Source organism: Rhinoraja longicauda, chromosome 21 (genome assembly GCF_053455715.1).
Source record: "Rhinoraja longicauda isolate Sanriku21f chromosome 21, sRhiLon1.1, whole genome shotgun sequence".
NCBI lineage: Eukaryota > Metazoa > Chordata > Chondrichthyes > Rajiformes > Arhynchobatidae > Rhinoraja > Rhinoraja longicauda.
In genome coordinates, this window is record NC_135973.1 from 19,584,092 (window position 1) to 19,605,331 (window position 21,240).

At 53.5% G+C, this 21,240-nt stretch overlaps 2 protein-coding genes across 3 annotated transcripts in view; one reads left to right on the top strand and one right to left on the bottom strand.

Annotated features, from left to right (window-relative positions):
* The window catches only part of coro7 (coronin 7), an 80,876-nt gene that overhangs the window by 32,027 nt on the left and 27,609 nt on the right, over positions 1–21,240 (top strand). The gene's annotated exons all lie outside the window — the stretch shown is intronic.
* Positions 937–15,806, bottom strand: vasnb (vasorin b). Its single transcript, XM_078418527.1, has 2 exons — positions 15,622–15,806; positions 937–3,334 (listed from the first exon to the last, which is right to left on the bottom strand). The coding sequence occupies exons 1-2, from the start codon at positions 15,654–15,656 to the stop codon at positions 1,408–1,410; spliced, it is 1,962 nt and encodes a 653-aa protein (XP_078274653.1). The 5' UTR covers positions 15,657–15,806; the 3' UTR covers positions 937–1,407.

Here is a 21,240-nt window from a genome sequence, read left to right on the forward strand (position 1 = left end):
CAGATATGGGACCCAAAACTGGTCATAGTTCATTGCTCGAGACCGTGCATCAGTTCTGCGTTACCACATGGGCTTTAGGGGGAGTCTACTGTGCACAGGCTGGGCTATTGCACTCCCTCTGTTACTTCAGTGACTACAGACGGTCTTGCATTGATGGTGGAATGCTGAAGCTTAGAAGGGAGTCATATCGAAGCAAGGTTATATTTCCTCCCTGACTCAATGTTATGCTGTTTCCTTATCTCTCCCCCCTTGCCCCTGTTCAGTGTCTGATGTCAGCCAGGACGGGCTCTCTGACATTTATCATCCCCCATGCATGGCATGACTGCCTTACTATAATGCAGGGTTCACAGGGCTGCTTTGAATCAGCCCGCCACACACACTTGAGAAGTTACAGCTTGCAGCCCACATTTTGGAGTAGAGATGACCTTGCACCCTCTCTCACTCTTCCTCCTTCCTTTGCTTGTGGTTCTGTGCTTCAGAAATCTATAAATCTGCAGACCTATGTTGCTTGGACCCAGTGTTGGAGGGAGGGAGGGAGGATGTGCCTTTGAAATTCCTGTGATAACTCGAGGCTGTCCCCGTGCTGAATAGACTAGTCTTTCACAGGTGCACAGTGCTGGAGTAACCCAACGGCTCAGGCAACATCTCTGGAGGACATGGATAGGTGATGTGTCGGGTCTTCAGGCTGAAGAACAATCCCGACCTGAAACATCACCAGAGATGCTGCCTGACCTACTGAGTTAATCCGGCACTGTGTGTCTTTTTTTGTAAACCAGCATTTGCAGTTCCTTGTGCCAGTAGTTAACTGTCCCCCGAGTCATTGTGGGCTTTGTAACTCTGCTCCTAGCTCCCGCACTCTTCCCTCTCCCTCCCTCTATGCCATTCCCTGCAGCCGAGGCTCGATTCTGTAACAAGGAAAACGCAGCCAGATATCTGTTCTGTAGAAAAATATTTATTTGCTTACAAATACATACAATGTGTGGCAATTTACAGTAGTTAATGGGTGGGCTTAGGTAGTGGGTGTGCATGTGGCCATTCTGTCCCCTTGTGTGGCACCCTCAGGTGATGCAAGGGCAAGTTTATATTGGTCAGTACCGGCCGGGGCTGGCGTGCACCAGGCCATGGAATGCCACGTATTGATGCACGCTGAGAAGTGTCTGAATGGCAAGGGTGGCCACAGTGATATAAAGAGCCATGCATTGGAAGCCAGAATCCCTCCCTATGACTCGACTTTCATCAGGATCCTGGACTGCAGTATGTGGTATGGAAATCCCGGACTGGGTTAACAAGGCCCGGAAGTTGCTGGATATACTTGGAGTGGGAGACCATGCATGCGGCCCCTGGTTGTGGGGAGGGGCTTTGGTTGAAGCAGATTATCACAGCTGAGTTCAGGTCTGGAATTGAGGGTCATAAGGCAATGGGACCGTTGCTTTCGGGCTCTTGGATTAAGGGCAGTCCGCTCTGCAGAGCGAGGCACTCCGCTTCCTTCGACTCATCGGGGGGGATGGGCCCCTCCTGGAGACAGGGCCTGATCCCCTCCAGATCCTGTCCTGGTGTTGAGCTTTTCTTGATGCGCTTTCTGCGGTAGTAGCAAAGGGCAGTAGTGGCCAGTAGTGCGATCAGTAATGTGCCCGCCAGGGCCGGCCAGAGTATGCCGCTCAGACCCGGGGCCATGTCATGGACGAAGGGAGCCAGCTGGGCGGCGGGCATCGTCTGTACCACGGTGCAGGGCCCCTCCCTGGCCTCGCTCTCCCCCAGCGCCCCCACGCACAGCTGGTAGGTGGAGTTGGGCCGCAGTCCCCTGATACTATAGGCCTGCAGGGAGGTGGGGATGTTGAGGGAGACTGGCCGTGGGTCAGGGCCCGACCAGTTCCTGTAGGTCAGCCGCAGGCCCTTGTAGTAGGCGGGGGCCAGTCTGAAACCTGCCAGCTCCAATGTGACGGACGTGCTGGTTATGTGGCTGATGTTGACCAGCCTTTTGTCAGGACTTTGGAGATCGAGAACATTGTTCCCCATCTGGCAGAGGGCCCCATGGAAACCAGCTTGGCATTGGCAGACCCGGTGCCCGCTCCTGTCTGTCTGGCAGGTGCCACCGTTGAGGCAGTCCGTGGACAGGCAGGGTCTCTCCCTCTCGATGCCCGTGGTTTCAGTGGCTCCAGAGGTCACCCTGCCCCCGAAGGGCGAGGATCGGCCCGGTGCCATCGTTGGTCCAGTACCCAGCGTCGGGCCTATCCCCGTGGTGGCTGGGTGCCAGGGGATGGTGGTTCGGCCAACGGGGGAGCTGGTGGTGGGGCAACCCATGTCCCCCAGAGACAGCCCCACCAGAGGTCTGCCAGACAAGGCTGGTGGGAAGTGGCAGCGGGTCTCGGCGTGCCTCTGGAGGAGAGGTGTATTGGCCCGTGCCCACATCACCAGCCAGCCCAGCTGGCACACGCAGTTATAGGGGTTCTCGGCAGCAGCCAGGCTGCGGAGTTTGGGGAAGAGGTCCAAGAAGCCCTGGGGAATGGTCGTGAGACTCAGGCCGCTGACGTCGAGCTTCTGCAGGGCCCTGAGGTGCTGGAAGTCATGGCTCCGCAGATGGGAGATTTGGTTGTTGCCCCGCAGGCTGAGTGAGGTCAATCCTCCCAGGTCCTGCAGTGCAGCCAACACGCCCACCAGCTGGTTGTCCGAGAGGTCCAGCTCCTGGAGGCTCCCCATGCCCTTGAACATCCCCTCGTCGATGGTGCCCAGCCCCAAGCCCGCCAAGCCCAGCGACTCGAGCTCAGGCACGGAGATGGAGCTGAGCTGGGCGGCCGGGATGCTGTTCCTGCTGAGGTCCAGGAGCAGGAGAGTGGGCAGCTGCAGTGGTGGGATGCGGTGGAGCTGGTTGTCCTGCAGCTTAAGTTCCACCAGCCTGACCAAGCCCTGGAAGGCGGCCGCCTGGATGTGGGCGATCCTGTTCCTCTGCAGGTACAGGCGCTCGAGGTCCCTCAGACCAGCGAACGTGTCATTGGCAATCTCAGTGAGCTGGTTGGAGCTCAGGTCCAGGTTGGAGAGGAGGGTGAGTGGCTGGAAGACCAGCTGGGGCAGCCGCGAGATCTTGTTGTGTGAGAGGTGGAGAAGCCTGAGCTCCTGGAGGCCGGCAAAGTCCTCGCTGCGCAGCGTGACAATGGCGTTCTCGAAGGCGTAGATGCTGGAGGTTTTGGGTGGGATGCGCTGGGGGATGGCGGACAGGCCAGTCTTGATGCACCACAGTGAACCCGCAACTTCGCAGCTGCACTTGGGCGGGCAGCAGACCACACAGGATAGTTCAGTCAGCAGCACCAGAACCCACAGTCCGTACCAGGGCACCTCCCTGCGGGCAAAGCAACACAGGACATATTACAGGAGCGAGACAAACAGTGCTGCAGTTACTCAGCGGGTCAGGCAGTGTCTCCGGACAACATGGATAGGTGACGTTTCAGGTCGGGAGCCTTCAGACATTAACTCAGTCCCAACCCGAAACATCACCTTTCCATGTTCACCAGAGATGCTGCCTGACCCGCTGTTGACTGATTGATTCTTTATTATCACATTTGACATGTCACAGTGAAATTATTTTTGCATAGCATACACAAAGTATGCAAAGAGTCACCATGTATAGTTACTCCAGCACTTTGTGTCTATCTTTGGTAGAAACCAGCATCTGCAGCTCCTTTTTATCACGTTACAGGAACGATTGGTATGGGGCCACTGGCAACAAATGGCTTCAATGTCAGCCCCCCATGCACTCTGAACCCATTCGTTCATCTCTTAATGAGGGAAAAATTAAAGTTGCTCAAGTTGCAAAAGATTTGTTAAAAAGGATCAACTTCAATGTGTGGATAGTTCCGTTGCACAAAACACAAAGTGTTGGAGGAACTCGGCGAGTCGGGCAACATCTGTGGAGGAAATCGACAGGTGACGTTTCAGGTCAGGACCCTTCTTCAGATTGATCAGAGGGTACTGAGCCAAAATGTTGTATTCCCTTCACAGATGCTGCCTGACCTGCTGAGTTTCTCCAGCACTTTGATTTGTGCTCCAGATTCCTGCATCTGCAGTTTCCTGTGTCGGCACTTACAGCAGCGCAGGAGGGGGGAGATCCTGTCTGTTAGACTGTGTCTCACTGTCTCTCACCTCTCACTGTCTCTCTCTCCCACTCACTGTCTCTCTCTCCCACTCACTGTCTTTCTCTCCCACTCACTGTCTCTCTCTCCCACTCACTGTCTCTCTCTCACACTCACTGTCTCTCTCTCACACTCACTGTCTCTCTCTCACACTCACACTCACTGTCTCTCTCTCCCACTCACTGCCTCTCACCTCTCACTCTCCCCCTCGCTCTCCCCCTCACTCTCCCCCTCTCTCTCTGAGGGGGGAGTGGTGGCTGCAAGGGGGGATGGGACAGTGGGAGGAGGCAGAGGGGAGTGGGGGAGGAGAGAGTGGGTGGGGAGGGGTGAGTGAGGACAGTGGGGAGGAAGCAGGGAGAGAGGGTGAGGGGAGGGTGGGAGCAGTGGAGAGGAGGTCTTGCTATTGAGGGCATGCAGCGTAGGTTTACTAGGTTAATTCCCGGAATGGTGGGACTGTCGTATGTTGAAAGACTGGAGCGACTAGGTTTGTATACACTGGAATTTAGAAGGATGAGAGGGGATCTTATTGAAACTTATAAGATTATTAAGGGGTTGGACATGTTAGAGGCAGGAAACATGTTCCCAATGTTGGGGGAGTCCAGAACCTGGGGCCACAGTTTAACAATAAGGGGTTGGCCATTTAGAACAGAGATGAGGAAAAACTTTTTCAGTTAGAGAGTTGTAAATCTGTAGAATTCTCTGCCTCAGAAGGCAGTGGAGGCTTTCAAGAGAGAGCTAGATAGAGCTCTTAAGGATAGCGGAGTCAGGGGGTTTGGGGAGAAGGCAGGAACAGGGTACTGATTGAGAATGATCAGCCATAATCGCATTGAATGGTGGTGCTGGCTCGAAGGGCCGAATGGCCTCCTCCTGCACCTATTGTCTATTGAGGACGGGGTGGGAGGGGCCAGTTGGTGGATAGTGGATAGGCCAACGGCTTTCATCAGCCTGGTTGTCGTGCGGGTTAGGGGAGGGAGCCTCTCTTCTTATCCCCCACCTCAGCCCCAGGCAGTGCTGACAGGAAGGGAGGGAGGAGTGGGGGGGAGGGGAGGGAAGGTCAGCTTTGGGGAATGTTCTCTCCATAAAGAGTATTTTTAGAGCAGTTTGATTCATTCTGTACTATTTCCAGACCACATCAGGGAATGCTGGGGAGGAGGAATGTTCTGCAACAGGCTGAATTAATAAAAAGTGCATTTGAGACAGAGAGTTCCCAGAGCCCTGTGTAACAGGGAGCGGGCAGAGAGCCACCTCCTCTGTCTCAGCGGGAGCCATGCTCTCTCCCACAGCCCCTCCTCACACGGAGCTGCATTCCACGGCACCCTGCCCATCCCCGGCTGACCAACGGGCAGACAGCAACTGGGACCACTCCGGCCACTGAGACACTCTCTCTCTCTATCTGTCTGTCTCTCATACGGTCTCTGTTTCTGTCTCTCTGTCACTCTGTCTGTTTTACTCTGTGTCTCTGTCTCTCTCTGTGTCTCTGTCTCTCTCTGTGTGCCTCCCCCTGTGAGTCTCTCTGTCCCTCTCTCTGTCCCTCTCTCTGTCCCTCTCTCTGTCCCTCTCTCTGTCCCTCTCTCTGTCCCTCTCTCTGTCCCTCTCTCTGTCCCTCTCTCTGTCCCTCTCTCTGTCCCTCTCTCTGTCCCTCTCTCTGTCCCTCTCTCTGTCCCCCTCCCTGTCCCCCTCCTACCCCCCCTCCTCCTCCTCCTCCTCCTCCTCTCCCCCCCTCCTCCTCCCCCCTCTCCCCCTCCCCCCCTTCTCCCACTCCCCGTCCCTCCCTCTCTATCCTCCGTCCCTCTCTCTCTGTCCCCCTCCCTCTCTCTGTCCCCCTCTCCCTATCTCTGTCCCTCTCCCCGTCCCTCTCTCTGTCCCCCTCTCCCTATCTCTGTCCCCCTCTCCCTGTCCCTCTCTCCCCTCTCCCTGTCCCTCTCTCTGTCCCACTCTTCCCTCTCTCTGTCCCACTCTCCCCTCTCTCTGTCCCACTCTCCCCTCTCTCTGTCCCACTCTCCCCTCTCCCTGTCCCTCTCTCCCCTCTCCCTGTCCCTCTCTCTGTCCCACTCTCCCCTCTCTCTGTCCCACTCTCCCCTCTCCCTCTCTCTGTCTCCCTCTCTCTGTCTCCCTCTCTCTGTCTCCCTCTCTCTGTCTCCCTCTCTCTGTCTCCCTCTCTCTGTCTCCCTCTCTCTGTCTCCCTCTCTCTGTCTCCCTCTCTCTGTCTCCCCCGTCTCTCTCCCCCTCCGTCCCTCTCTCCCCCTCCGTCCCTCTCTCCCCCTCCGTCCCTCTCTCCCCCTCCGTCCCTCTCTCCCCCTCCGTCCCTCTCTCCCCCTCCGTCCCTCTCTCCCCCTCCGTCCCTCTCTCCCCCTCCGTCTCTCTCTCCCCCATCCGTCCCTCTCTCCCCCTCCGTCTCTCTCTCTCTCTCTCCCTCTGTCTCTCTCTCTCTCCCTCTCTCTCTCTCTCCCTCTGTCTCTCTCTCCCTCTGTCTCTCTCTCCCTCTGTCTCTCTCTCCCTCCGTCTCTCTCTCTCCCTCCCTCTCTCCCCTACGTCTCCATCTCTCCCCTCCGTCTCCCTCTCCCCGCTCCGTCTCCCTCTCCCCGTCTCCCTCTCTCCTGCTCTGTCTCTCTCTCCCCCTCCACCTCTTTACCTCTGTGGAATGGTGGGCCAGATTTATATCACTCCTCCCAACAGTATAATTAGCTGTTTTTGTTAAATTCATTTTTGTCTCAAACCCAAGATGGAATTGAAAATATCAGCACATCTGTTGGACTGTAAAAGCGGAAGTTGAGCTAGTTACCTCTTGGTGTGAGCCTGTGGCTGCTCACATTTTGAAATGTGTGAGGATTTAGCATTGCTGTAGCTGAGAGTCCACATTGGAGGCCACTCACCCCACCATTCTGTGCTAACTCCTTATGGTTACGTAGACCCATTCCTGTTCCCATTCCCTGCACTCAGCTTGTAGCAGTGCAGCACTCATCCAGGGATTTCCTACCTCAACCCTTCCCCACCACTCAACTCCCTTCTTGTCATTCTACCTTCCCCCTCTGGAAGAAATAGGTCCATCTCATTCACACCTCATTCACACATCCCCATCACCCCCTCATTCACACATTATGCCCTTATGACACAATCTAGACTGTCTCCAACTCAACAAGTCTCTTATAAAGTGGACAGCCCCATCATAGATCCTAACAATAGTCAGAACCTTTCTCCCAGGATGAAAAAATCAAAGTCAATGCACAGACTGACACAAAAAGATCAATTGGACCTAGGGAGTAATGAATGAGGTGAGAGGAACAAAGACATTTGGACAGGTACATGACAATAGACAATAGACAATAGGTGCAGGAGTAGGCCATTCAGCCCTTCGAGCCAGCACCGCCATTCAATGCGATCATGGCTGATCACTCTCAATCAATACCCCGTTCCTGCCTTCTCCCCATACCCCCTCACTCCGCTATCCTTAAGAGCTCTATCCAGCTCTCTCTTGAAAGCATCCAACGAACTGGCCTCCACTGCCTTCTGAGGCAGAGAATTCCACACCTTCACCACCCTCTGACTGAAAAGGTTCTTCCTCATGGATAGGAAAGGTTTAGAAGAATATGGGTCAAATGCAGGCAGGTGGGACCAGCATGGATGGGGCATCTTGGGTCGCTGGACAAGTTGGGATGAAGGGCCTGTTTCCGTGCTGCCTGACTCTAAATTGAAGGTGATGGGAATCTGCCGGGTCAAAGCTGCGCCTGTCTATGTGGGTTTGTAAAACCTGGTTTCAGATCCGTGTGCCCCCCCTGCCTCACCTTTTCTGGGATATCCACGGTGGCATCAGGCTGCTTCCTGTTTTTGCACTTGCACCGTACTAAAACCGTCCACCATCTTTGCTGCCGATTCTCACTTTCACATGGTCCACCCCGACTCTGCCTCCACTTCTTGGTTCCAGTGTCTGGGGTAATCTAGTGATTACTATCCACTCAGCACCCAGAGGTGAACCTGCTGAATTTCATAAATTTTCGGAGCAGCATTAGGCCATTTGGCCCATCAAGTTTACTCTGCCACTCCGTCATGGTTGACCTTTCTTTCCCTCTCAATCCCATTCTCCTGCCTTCTCCCCATAACTTCTGACACTCTTACTAATCAAAAAACTGTCGATCTCTGCTTTAAAATTATCCATGGACTTGGCCTCCACAGCCGTCTGTGGCAATGAATTCCACACACACAGACAGACACACGCTCACACACACGCATACACACCCCCACACACAGACAGACACACGCATACACACCCCCACACACAGACAGACACACGCTCACACACACCCCCACACGCAGACGGACACACGCTCACACACACACATGTGTGATGGGGCAACCTTGCTCTCTGCAGGGAGTCAGTGGTGAGGGCTCCCTGGACTCTGGCAGGCCAATGCGGTCTGGCAGGGTTAGTTTGATAGGGAGGGGTCACAGTTCAGACAGACCGTGTGGCCCAGCTGGGGGCTTTGTGAGTTGCCAGGAGCGGGGTTTGCCCCACGCCTCCCAAACCCAGGTTCCTTCCAAAACCAACATGACCGGGCGCCACGCTTCAGGGTAAGACAACACTGCCTGAGCTTATTTGTCCGGGGGATGAGTTCAAGATGTTTGCTGTAACGTGAAATGCTGCCTTTCACTGCGCTGCAGACCTTCCTCGGCTCTCCGGTCTGACGGGAGTAGGACACCAGAGGAATTTGGGAGCTGAGTGCAATGCGATGTACAGTCCCTGGGCCATCACCCCCCTCCACTCCATGCCAGGGTTTGCTTCTTCCCACACAATCCTCCTCCATCCTTTCAAACCACCCTCAACATCTCCTTCTGTTTATTCCTGAATGCACAGTCTTTTACCCAGAGTAGGGGCATCTAGAACCAGAGAACATAGGTTTAAGGTGAGAGGGAAAGATTTAATGGGAACCCGAGGGGCTAATTTTTTCACGGGTTATAGGAGTGGAATTAAGCCATTCAACCCATCAAGTCCACTCCGCCATTCAATCATGGCTGATCTATCTTTCCCTCTCAACTTTGTCTCTGGAGCTAGTGCTCTACAATGCTGAAAACTATATTGTACACTCTGCATTTTCCACAATTATATGTGAGTTTGACTTGATTATACTTGTGTATAGAGTTATCTGATCTGTTTGGATAGCAGGCAGAATAAAGCTATTCAGTGTACCTCAGTACATGTGATAATAATAAACCTAAATCAAAAAGGGAGACCAGAAATGCATCCGAAGCCTAGCCAGTGTTTTACAAAGGGTTAGTGTCATTACCCGAGTCCTCTACTGATACAGCAAAGATCAGGGGTGCTGTTTTATTCTGTGACTGTGCTGAGGGAAGCACCTGGCTGGGGTCAGTGCTGGCCAGAGGATGGGCCTGGCTGGGGTCAGTGCTGGCCAGAGGATGGGCCTGGGGGTCAGTGCTGGCTAGAGGATGGGCCTGGGGGTCAGTGCTGGCTAGAGGATGGGCCTGGGGGTCAGTGCGGGCCAGAGAATGGACCTGGCTGGGTCAGTGCTGGCCAGAGGATGGGCCTGTGGGGTCAGTGCTGGCCAGAGAATGGACCTGGCTGGGTCAGTGCTGGCCAGAGAATGGACCTGGGGGTCAGTGCGGGCCGGAGGATGGGCCTGTGGGTCAGTGCTGGCCAGAGAATGGACCTGGCTGGGTCAGTGCTGGCCAGAGGATGGGCCTGTGGGTCAGTGCTGGCCAGAGGATGGGCCTGTGTGTCAGTGCTGGCCAGAGGATGGGCCTGTGGGTCAGTGCTGGCCAGAGGATGGACCTGGGGGTCAGTGCTGGCCAGAGGATGGACCTGGGGGTCAGTGCGGGCTGGAGGATGGGCCTGGGGGTCAGTGCAGGCCAGAGGATGGGCCTGTGGGGTCAGTGCTGGCCAGAGGATGGGCCTGGGGGTCAGTGCGGGCCGGAGGATGGGCCTGGGGGTCAGTGCTGGCTTGATGACGAGAATCCTAACGAGTTGGTTAATGAGGCACATGAAAGCTCAGCAGACTAAGGAAATTCACATGTCTCCACCGACTCTTACCAACGTCTACAGATGCCCGTAGAAAACATCCTATCGGGATGCATCACAGCTTGGTTTGGGAATAACTTTGCCCAAAATCACAAGAAATTGCAGAGTTGTGGACATAGCCCAGACCATCACAGACCAGAGTCCAGCCCCTTGTCTCCATCGACACTTTACACTACCTCGAGAAAGCCACCAACATAATCAAGGACCACTCACATGCCGGTCATTCCCCTTTCTCTCGTTGGCAAAAGATGCAAAGGCTCGAAAGCACATACCACCAGATTCAGGAGCAACTTCTTTCCTGTTGTTATCAGGCTGCTAAACCGTCCTCCCATTGACTAAGGATGGATTCCCAATCACCCAAGCTACCTCGCTGTGGCCTTTGCCCTTTTTTAATCTGCACTTTCTCTGTAACTGTTACACCATATTCTGCACTGTATATACTTTCTCTTGTGTACAACCTCCAACTCATGTATGATATGGTCTACCTAGATAGCACAAATAACAGAGTGCTGGAGAAACGGGTCATGCAGCATCTGTGGGGGGAAATGGACAAGTCCATGTTTTGGGTCGGGCCACTTCTTCATACTGATGGGGTAGGTCGGAGAAACCTGGAATCGAGAGGTATGGGGGGGGGGGGAAGTGATAGGTGGATACAGGAGGGGGGGGAATTGGAGAGACAGGTGCTGGAATCATATCATCATATCATATATATACAGCCGGAAACAGGCCCTTTCGGCCCACCAAGTCCGTGCCGCCCAGTGATCCTCGCACATTAACACTATCCTACACCCACTAGGGACAATTTTTTACATTTACCCAGCCAATTAACCTACATACCTGTACGTCTTTGGAGTGTGGGAGGAAACCGAAGATCTCGGAGAAAACCCACGCAGGTCACGGGGAGAACGTACAAACTCCTTACAGTGCAGCACCCGTAGTCAGGATCGAACCTGAGTCTCCGGCGCTGCATTCGCTGTAAAGCAGCAACTCTACCCGCTGCGCTACCGTGCCGCCCATGTTGAGCAAACACAAAGTACTGGAGGAACTCAGCGGGTCAGGCAGAGAGAAAGGACAGACATTGTTTTGCGTTGGGACTATGTCTCTGGTTTTGGGATGTGATAGAGAGAATTCACTGGATCACAGGGTGGTGCAGCAGGTAGAGCCACTGCCTCACAGCACCAGAGACCCAGGTTCGATCCTGACCTCAGGGGAGATGTGTAGGAAAGTAAACTGCAGATGCTGATTTAAATCGAAGGTAGACACAAAATGCTGGAGTAACTCAGCGGGTCAGGCAACATCTCTGGAGAGAAGGAATGAGTAATCACTAGTCTTCCTGTCTCCTACTACATCCTATCTTTGTCCCGCCCCCTCCCCTGACATCAGTCTGAAGAAGGGTTTCGACCCGAAACGTCACCCATTCCTTCTCTCCAGAGATGCTGCCTGACCCACTGAGTTACTCCAGCTTTTTGTGTCTGACCTCAGGCGATGTTTGTTTGAAGTTTGGACTTTCTCCCTGTGACTACGTGGGTTTCCTCCGTGTGCACCAGTTTCCTACCACATCCCAAAGATGTGCTGGTTTGTAGGTTAATTGGTCTCGGTAAATTGCCCCTAGTATGTACGGAATGGATGAGAAAGTGGGATAACACGGTACTATTGTGAACGGATGATTGATGGTCACTTTGCCGCCCATATTTGTTCAATAAATTTGTCCAAAAAGTGAGTTTGTGGAGGATTTTGGTTTGTGGGGAATAAGATTTCTAAGTATTTAGCCTGTTTATGTTTAATGAAGGACTCTAGGGCAGGGAGTGACAGTGTGACTTGAGTGAAAATATGTAGACACAAACAAACTGCAGAAAAAATAGGAACACAAGAGCATGAATTAGAGTCCCGGCCCGAAATGTTGCCTTTCCACGTCTTCCAAAGATGCTTGCTACCTGCCCCGTTGTTACTCCAGCATTTTGTGCATTTGTTTATCAGTGGAGTACATTCACAGCTCGGAGGGAGATGGTGATTGGGTGACAGAGTGAGAGGGGTTGGGGCAGACAGTGGAGATAAACTCAGCAGCAGTGCACTGGGGAGGTGGAGCTGGGTCCCTGTACTGGGAGTGGGAGCTGGTGTCTCATGGCAGCAGGTCTCTGATGGTCCTGTGCTGGGAGTGGGAGCTGGTGTCTGCTGGTCCTGTGCTGGGAGTGGGGGCTGGTGCCTGCTGGTCTTGTGCTGGGAGTGGGAGCTGCGGTCTGCTGGTGTGTGCTGGTCCTGTGCTGGGAGTGGGATCTGGTGTGTGCTGGTCCTGTGCTGGGAGTGGGAGCTGCTGTCTGCTGGTGTGTGCTGGTCCTCTGCTGGGAGTGGGAACTGGTGTGTGCTGGTCCTGTGCTGGGAGTGGGAGCTGCTGTCTGCTGGCCCTGTGCTGGGAGTGGGAGCTCGCTCTGTGTCTCGCTGCCAGACCGGAATCACGGCAGCAGCCAGGTTTTCCTCTGATTTCTGACATTCTTCCCTCAGGCAATGCTGGTCAAAGGCAGCCTGACCTTTGCGCGGGTCACTCCTGGGTTACAGCCACACACCAAATCCATCCCAAGCCTCCAGGCAAGGGAGAGATGTTCCTGTCGAGCTCTGCACTTTTTAATTAAATGCCCATCACTGGGGGCTTGTTTACCTTCGCCATTCCAAGTGCTCCTGTCCACAGACTGGCCTCCGCTGCTGACAGGCTGCAGCTCTGGGCTACACCCCTGCCTAACATATCACTGCATCCGGATCAACAGCACAGAAACAATATCCCCTGTTTATAAAAAGGTTCTCTCACATGCATTTTGTTGCCAAGAAAAATCTCCACAGTACCAAAACTATAACTAGGGGTCTGTGATCACAGCCTGCATTATATGCTTCAGAATGACCCTTCTCACCACCCCGTCGCTGGGGGAAAGGATCACTCATTGCTCTGTCTGTGGGGGAGTGACCATGGGGAGAAGGTCACACTGCCCTGTGTGTGGGCACTGGGGGGGGTCACTGCCCTGTGTGTGGGCACTAGGGGGGGGTCACTGCCCTGTGTGTGGGCACTGGGGGGGGGGGGGTCACTGCCCTGTGTGTGGGCACTAGGGGGGGGGGGGTCACTGCCCTGTGTGTGGGCACTAGGGGGGGGTCACTGCCCTGTGTGTGGGCACTGGGGACGGTCACTGCCCTGTGTGTGGGCACTGGGGGGGGGGGGGGGGGTCACTGCCCTGTGTGTGGGCACTGGGGGGGGGGGGGGTCACTGCCCTGTGTGTGGGCACTGGGGGGGGGGGTCACTGCCCTGTGTGTGGGCACTGGGGGGGGGGTCACTGCCCTGTGTGTGGGCACTGGGGGGGGGGGGTCACTGCCCTGTGTGTGGGCACTGGGGGGGGGGGGGGTCACTGCCCTGTGTGTGGGCACTGGGGGGGGGTCACTGCCCTGTGTGTGGGCACTAGGGGGGGTCACTGCCCTGTGTGTGGGCACTGGGGGGGGGGGGTCACTGCCCTGTGTGTGGGCACTAGGGGGGTCACTGCCCTGTGTGTGGGCACTGGGGGGGTCACTGCCCTGTGTGTGGGCACTGGGGGGGGGGGGGTCACTGCCCTGTGTGGGCACTGGGGGGGGGTCACTGCCCTGTGTGTGGGCACTGGGACGGGTCACTGCCCTGTGTGTGGGCACTAGGGGGGGGGGGGTCACTGCCCTGTGTGTGGGCACTGGGGGGGGGGGTCACTGCCCTGTGTGGGCACTGGGGAGGTGGGGGTCACTGCCCTGTGTGTGGGCACGGGGGGGGAGTCACTGCGCTGTTTGTGGGCACTGGTGGGACGGGTCGCTGCCGTGTGTGGGCACTGGGGGTTGGTGGGGCACTGCCCTGTGTGTGGGCACTGGGGGTTGGTGGGGCACTGCCCTGTGTGTGGGCACTGGGGGGGGGGTCACTGCCCTGTGTGTGGGCACTGGGGGGGGGCACTGCCCTGTGTGTGGGCACTGGTGGGGGGGAGGTTGCTGCCGTGTGTGGGCACAGGGTCACTCTCTCTACGACAGTGCATATTTTCTCATAACCACCATTTCCTCAGGTTCCCCATAGCAGATTAGTGGATATTTTCTGAGATGTAATTACAAAAATCTCTGCCCTTCCACTGTGGGCTTTGTTGCTGAAAGGGTGTGTGTGTGTGTCGCTGCTCGTTATACAGTGGGGGAGCACTATGACTGGCCAGCAGAATCGCGCCGTCTCAACAGAATGACTCACAGCAGCGCAGGTGGTAATTCCAGATCATCCAGTTCCTTCACTATCTCTATCTTAATTTTTTTAACTCTGTGGAATAAAAACAAACTCCATTCATAAATCCGAGTGCCCTCCCGATGAATAAGGCAGCTGCCTCTGGACATGCAGTGATCACGCTGCCCAGTTACACAGGCATAAACCCAGGCCGGTAAGTGTAAACACTGTCCACACCTGTGTGCTCCCACACTGACCCGTGTACACTGTGTCACACGCTGACCTGTGTACACTGTGTCACACACTGGCCTGTATACACTGTTACACACTGACCCTTGTACACTGTGTCACACACTGACCTGTGTACACTGTGTCACACACTGACCTGTATACACTGTGTCACACACTGACCTGTATACACTGTGTCACACACTGACCCATGTGTACAGTGTCACACACTGACCCGTATACACTGTGTCACACACTGACCCGTGTACACTGTGTCACATACTGACCTGTATACATTGTGTCACACACTGACCCATGTGTACAGTGTCACACACTGACCCGTGTACACTGTGTCACACACTGACCCGTGTACACTGTGTCACACACTGGCCTGTATACTGTGTCGCACACTGACCCGTGTACACTGTGTCACACACTGACCCTTGTACACTGTGTGTCACACACTGACCCGTGTACACTGTCACACACTGACCCGTGTACACTGTGTCACACACTGGCCTGTATACTGTGTCGCACACTGACCCGTGTACACTGTGTCACACACTGACCCGTGTACACTGTCACACACTGACCCGTGTACACTGTCACACACTGACCCGTATAAACTGTGTCACACACTGACCCGTGTACACTGTGTGTTGCACATTGGGACCTGCGCTCCATCAGTTGAAGCCTGAAATTATTTTTGTCTCATTTATTTGTTATTAAATTCTGCCCAAGGGCTTTGAGCGGAGTTTGCTCTGCGCCGTCAGATGCTTGCGATTAGGAGCACCATTAGCTGCTGCAGTGTTGGGTGGATTGATGTGGGAGAGGGGGAGGTGGGATTGTCAGACTAAAACTGACGGAGAGACGAGAGACTTTCTAACTCAGCTGAGGGGAAAATCGCAGCAAGCCCTGCATTCCTGCTACTCAGTCATGAGATTAAGTTTCAATTCATTGACCTGGGCTCGGAAAGAGAGTGGTCGGAAAGAAGGAAGAGAAGTAGCGAGCGGGGCTGGATGAGAGAAGACACACGGTGATCTTACCTTGTCGGCTGGGTGGAGAGAGGGAAGGTTGGCATGTTGTACCGAGGTGTGGAGTGTACGATCACCCCTCAGGCCGGCGGGGGTCTGTGTACGGAGTGGACACGAAGCTCTCAGTCCAGGATCACAGAGCGGGAGACAGCATTGCGGGCTCCCTGTACCACAGCGTTGCGCTCCAGCCCAGCGATCTGGCACAGCAGCAGTAATGAATGCAGTCGGGACTGCTCTCAGCGAGAGTGGGTGGGAGCAGCATCGTCCCTCCCTCCAGCTCCAGCCCACTTAACCCTTCCCATGCTGGCTGCAAAGCTGTAGATTTCTGCAGTGTGACAGATATGAGGAAATATTCCGTGGGCTGTCTTATTCCCCGTATTTGAACATTCCATCATGATGTGATAACATGCAGAATTTTAAGAACATTAGCCCTGTCTACACTGCATTTGACAGCAGCGGTGGTCGGAAGTCACACATCGTATCATCACTTGCTCCCAACAGATCCATTTGTGCAAAAGACTCAACGTGCGGGAGTAACTCAGAGGGTCAGGCAGCATCTCTGGAGAACATGGATAGGCGACGTTTCATTTTGGAACCCTTCTTTAGTCTGAAGTTACTCCAGCGCTTTGTGTGTATTGCTCAAGATTCCAGCATCTGCAGTTCCTTTGGAGACACAGGGAACTGCAGATGCCGGTGTACAAAAAAGAATCAAAGCGCTAGAGTAACTCAGCAAGTCAGGCAGCATCTCTGGAGACCGTGTTCTCCAGAGATGTTGACTGACCCACTGAGTTACTCCAGCTATTGTATCTGCAGTTTCATGTGTCCACTAAATCCATGAGATTCACTTGGTCCACAGTATCATCAGTGCCTGGTAACACATTTTTCTCCTGCCTCTCCCACCCCATACTCTTTCAAATGAATTGTCTGAGCGTCCGGCTTCCATGGACAGTCCACCGCAGTCAGACTGTTCCCTCAAATAATTGAGTATAAAATATTGCTGATTGTGGGCAATATAGTGGGGGAGCGGGAAGAGCCGATGCCTCACAGCTCCGGTGACCCGGGTTTGATCCTGACTTCGGGTGCTGTCTGTCTGTGTGGAGTTTGCACGTTCTCCCTGTAACCACGTGGGTTTCCTCCAGGTGCTGCGGTTTCCTCCCACATCCCAAAGACATGCGGGTTTGTAGGTTACTTGGCCTCTGTAAATTGCTCCTAGTGTGTAGAGAATGGATGTGAAACTGGGATAACGTAGAACTAGTGTGTATGGGTGATCGATGGTCATCATGGACTCGGTGGACCGAAGGGCTTGTTTCCATGCTGCACATTTAATTCAGTCAATTACTGGACTTACAACTGTGTTTGACCCATATCCCTCTTAACCTTTCGACCTGACCAAATATCTTTTAAATGTTGTTATAGTTTCTGCCTCAACTACCTCCTCTGGCAGCTCGTTCCATACACCCACAACCCTCTGTGTGAAAAAGATGACCCTCCGGTTCCTATTAAATCTCTTCTCTCTTACCTTAAAGCTGTGTCTTCTGGTTCTGAGTCAGACATTTGCAGCCTACATTTCTTCCTCATGAGCACTGCCTAGTCAGTCTGATCCAGTTTGTTTAGATTCTGCCCACACCCCTCAAATAGGTATAAGTGCTGTGGAAGCACAGTGTTCTTTTGATAGATTGATTGAAAGATACAGCATGGAAACAGGTCTTTTGGCCCACCAAGTCCGAGCCGACCATCGATCAGCATAAGTGAGAGGAGCAAAATTAGGCCATTTGGCCGATCAAGTCTACTCCGCCATTCAATCATGACTGGTCTATTTTTCCCTCTCGACCCCATTTTCCTGCCTTCTTCCCTTAACCCCTGACACCCTTAAGGGCCTGTCCCACTTAGGTGATTTTTTAGGCGACTGTCAGCGACTGTCATAGACGTAGCAGGTCACCGTAAAACCGGCGACTGGACCCCCCCATGACAATGTCTCCAACAAGCTACAACAACCTACCACCTAGTCGACATCAAGCTACGGCAAGCTACCGACAACCGGCGACCCAATCGTTGTGACTCGGACGTCCACCTACGACCGCACCTACTTCAACCTACGACGACACCTATGACAACCTACGACCACCCAGGCGACAACCGAAGTCAACCTACGTCCACCCGCGACAAGCTACAATCCTGTCGGCGACAACTGACGACAATACACATCATTTTGGCCTCCAAAACAACGGAATCACCCAGTTTCCCTATAGAAGGGGGTGTAGGGTAGGGTTTCCAATCATGATTACCATGGAGCAACATCAGAGGGCATTGCTCTCACAAGAAGAAGAAGCCCTGCTGCTTGCAGCGGCCCTCATGTTTAAAGATCAGCAGGGCAGAAGGACAAGAAGAATGGGGAAGAAGAAGCCCAAGAAGAGGTCTGTGTGGTTGAAGCCCTTGTCCCTGAAGAGAACCAGTTTGGGCCAGTATGGCAACCTGATGACTGAGCTCCAGCAAGAAGATGAAGCTGCCTTCATAAACTTCACTAGGCTCCCCCCTGAGCTGTTTCACGGGCTGAAGTTGGCCCTCTCCTGGAGAAAAAGGAGACGTTCATGAGGAAGCCACTGGAACCAGGCCTGCGCCTAGTCATCACCCTCTGCTACCTGGCATCAGGAGACTCCTGCAAGAGCCTCTCCTACAGCTTTCTTGTGGCCCACAACACCATCAGCAAGGTTATCTGAGACCTGTGAGGCCATCATCAATGCTTATGAAGATGAAGTCATGGACTGCCTGAGTACACCAGATGAGTGGAAGAGAGTGGTGCAGGGCTTTGATACCAGATGGAACTTCCAGAACACATGTGGGGCAGTGGACGGCAAGCACGTGGCCATCAGATGTCCACCCCATGGAGATTCGATGTACTTCAACTACAAGAAGTTCCATTCCATCGTACTCATGGCTGTGGTGGATGCAAACTATAACTTCCTGTTTGTGGATGTGGGCACACCTGGCAGTGTCACAGATGGTGGGATCTGGAGAGAGACCTCCTTTGGGGAAGCACTGGAAGAAGGAAGAGCAGGCTTTCCTGATCCAGAACCTCTGCCAGGAGAAGCCAACCCTGTCATCCCATACACACTGGTTGGTGATGACGCCTTCCCTCTCAGGTCATGGATGATGAAGCCATACCCTCACAGGCAGATGTCAAGGGAGCAGAGGATCTTCAACTACAGGCTGTCCAGGGCTAGGAGGGTCGTGGAAAACGCCTTTGGCGTCCTTGCCAGCAGATTCAGATGCTTGCTGACTACGATGGAGCAGGAGCCCAAGAATGTGGAGACCATTGTCTACGCAGCATGTGTCCTCAACCTGATCTGCACCAGAAGAGCAGCAGCCATGGTGGAGGGTGACCGAGTGGACAACCAGACAGGCAACATCATATGGAGAACTGGAGTACAGGCTGCACCGATGGTGGGACTGGAGATATTGCCAGGAAACACCTCCAACAAGAGAGCCAAGGACCAGAGAGACCATCTCTGCACTTACTACAACTCCGAACTAGGCAATGTACCATGGCAGAACGACATGATCTGAAGATCAACAGCAAACAGCCCACACCACAAACGGAAGTCCACCACTCCAGGAGGAGAGCCCACGACAGACCACAAGAAAAGCCCCTTTTCAGGCCCACCCACATCCTCCCAAGAGTTTGGTTTTCAATCCAGTGCAATGCTAGTGTTTGTGTTTGTTTTATTGATCAAAATATATGAAATTAAAATACTTGAACGTGATGCCATGAGACACTGAAATACAATATCTTCATACATCAATGGAATTCACCGAAGTCAGCACCGGCGACAACCTACGACAGCACCTACATCAGGAGACGTCAAGCTACGCTCATTGGCATCAAACTCACTGTCGCCGAATATTTTTCAACATTCAGAAAATCCAGCGGCGACCAGAAAGACGCTGCGACTCTGGGCGACTGAGGAGACTCCTCACGACCATACAGGCAACACCCCGGCGACCATGTGGTGACAGCCTAGTCGCCTAAAAAATACCCTAAATGGGACAGGAGTTTAACTAATCAAGAATCTGCCAAACTTCACCTTAAAAATATCAATTGACTAGGCCTCTGCAGCTCTGTGGCAATGAATTCCACAGATTCACCACCTTCTGACTAAAGAAATTCCTCCTCATCTCCTTTCTGATGGTATGTCCTTTTATTCTAAGGCTATGGGCTCTGGTCCTAAACCTCCAACTAGTGGAAAAATCCTTTCCACATCCACTCTATCCAGGCAAATGGGACTAGCGTAGATGGGATCTGGTTTGCATGAACAAGTTGTGCTGAAGGGTCTGTTCCACGCTGTATGACTCAGTGACTCGTGCTTTTATATAGGACCGGAGTGGGTGGTGCTGAGTGTGGAAGGAGGCTGCGTGTGCAGGTCAAAAGGATTGGCTTTGCAGGGTAGGAGCTGAACTCTGACTGACGTTAATACAGAATATAAAGATGCCAGAACTGTTCCAGCCCACAGAATTAATGCCCACACAGCCCACCTCTCACCCTGACGACCGTGCAGTGTAGGAGGAAGAGCTGGCTGCAGCAGTACGGGTTTGTGTTGCGAATAAAAGAGCCTTTATCCAAGGCCTTTGCTGAACACGAGCGTTTGAGGTGGAGGACAGGCAGATCGCCGCGGGGTGGTCAGACCCTGCTCCCACTCCACTCGAGCCTAGAGTCAAGCAAGAGGATTTCATTGCCATTTATACCGACAATGGAACAATGAACAGTGGTAGCTACAGTTTTACAGTGTCAGAGACCCGGGTTTAATCCTGACTAAGGGTGCCGTCTGTACGAAGTCTACGTTCTCCCTGTGTCTGCGTGGGTTTTCTCCTGGGGCTCCTGTTTCCTCCCATATTCCAAAGACGTACAGCTTTGTAGATTAAATGGTTTCGGTAAAAATTGTAAATTGGCCCTAGTGTGTAGGATAGTGTAAGTGTACGGGGTGATTGCTGGTCGGCATAGACTCGGTGGGCCGAAGGGGCCTGTTTCCACGCTACATCTCTAAAGTTTAAAGTGCTTGTTCATGTTTTTAGTGACGATCTACAAAGCTGATGAAACAATTAGTGAGCAAAACACACAGTGCTGGAAGAACTCAGTGGGTCAAGCAGCATCTGTAGAGGGAATGGATAGGTGATGCTTCGGGTCAGGACCCATCAGACTGAGGGAGTAGGGCTGGAGAATGCTGAAAAAGAGAGGTGCATGCGGGGCAAAGCCTGGCAAGTGATAGATGGATACAGGTGAAGGGGATGGGAGATTGACAGTTGGTGGAGTAAGTGACAAAGGCTTGAAGTAAAAAGGAGGCAAAAGGGTTTCAGATAAGGAGAGGAGAGGAGGGGTAAAATGTAAAGGTGGAGGGGGGGGTTAGGTGGAAGGGGACAAGGGGAGGGGAAAGAGGGTGGATTAAAGGAATGGGAGACTCAGATATGGGAGATGGGAATGAGGAGGAGGAAGGAATGGGTGACTGGTGGGAGAAATGGGAGCTCAATGGGAAGTGCTGGCACGGGAAAGAGATGGCGGAGGTGGTAGTATAAATTCAAATTGGAGTACTTACGTTCATACCATTGGATTGTAAGCTACCCGATTTGAGGTGCTGTTCC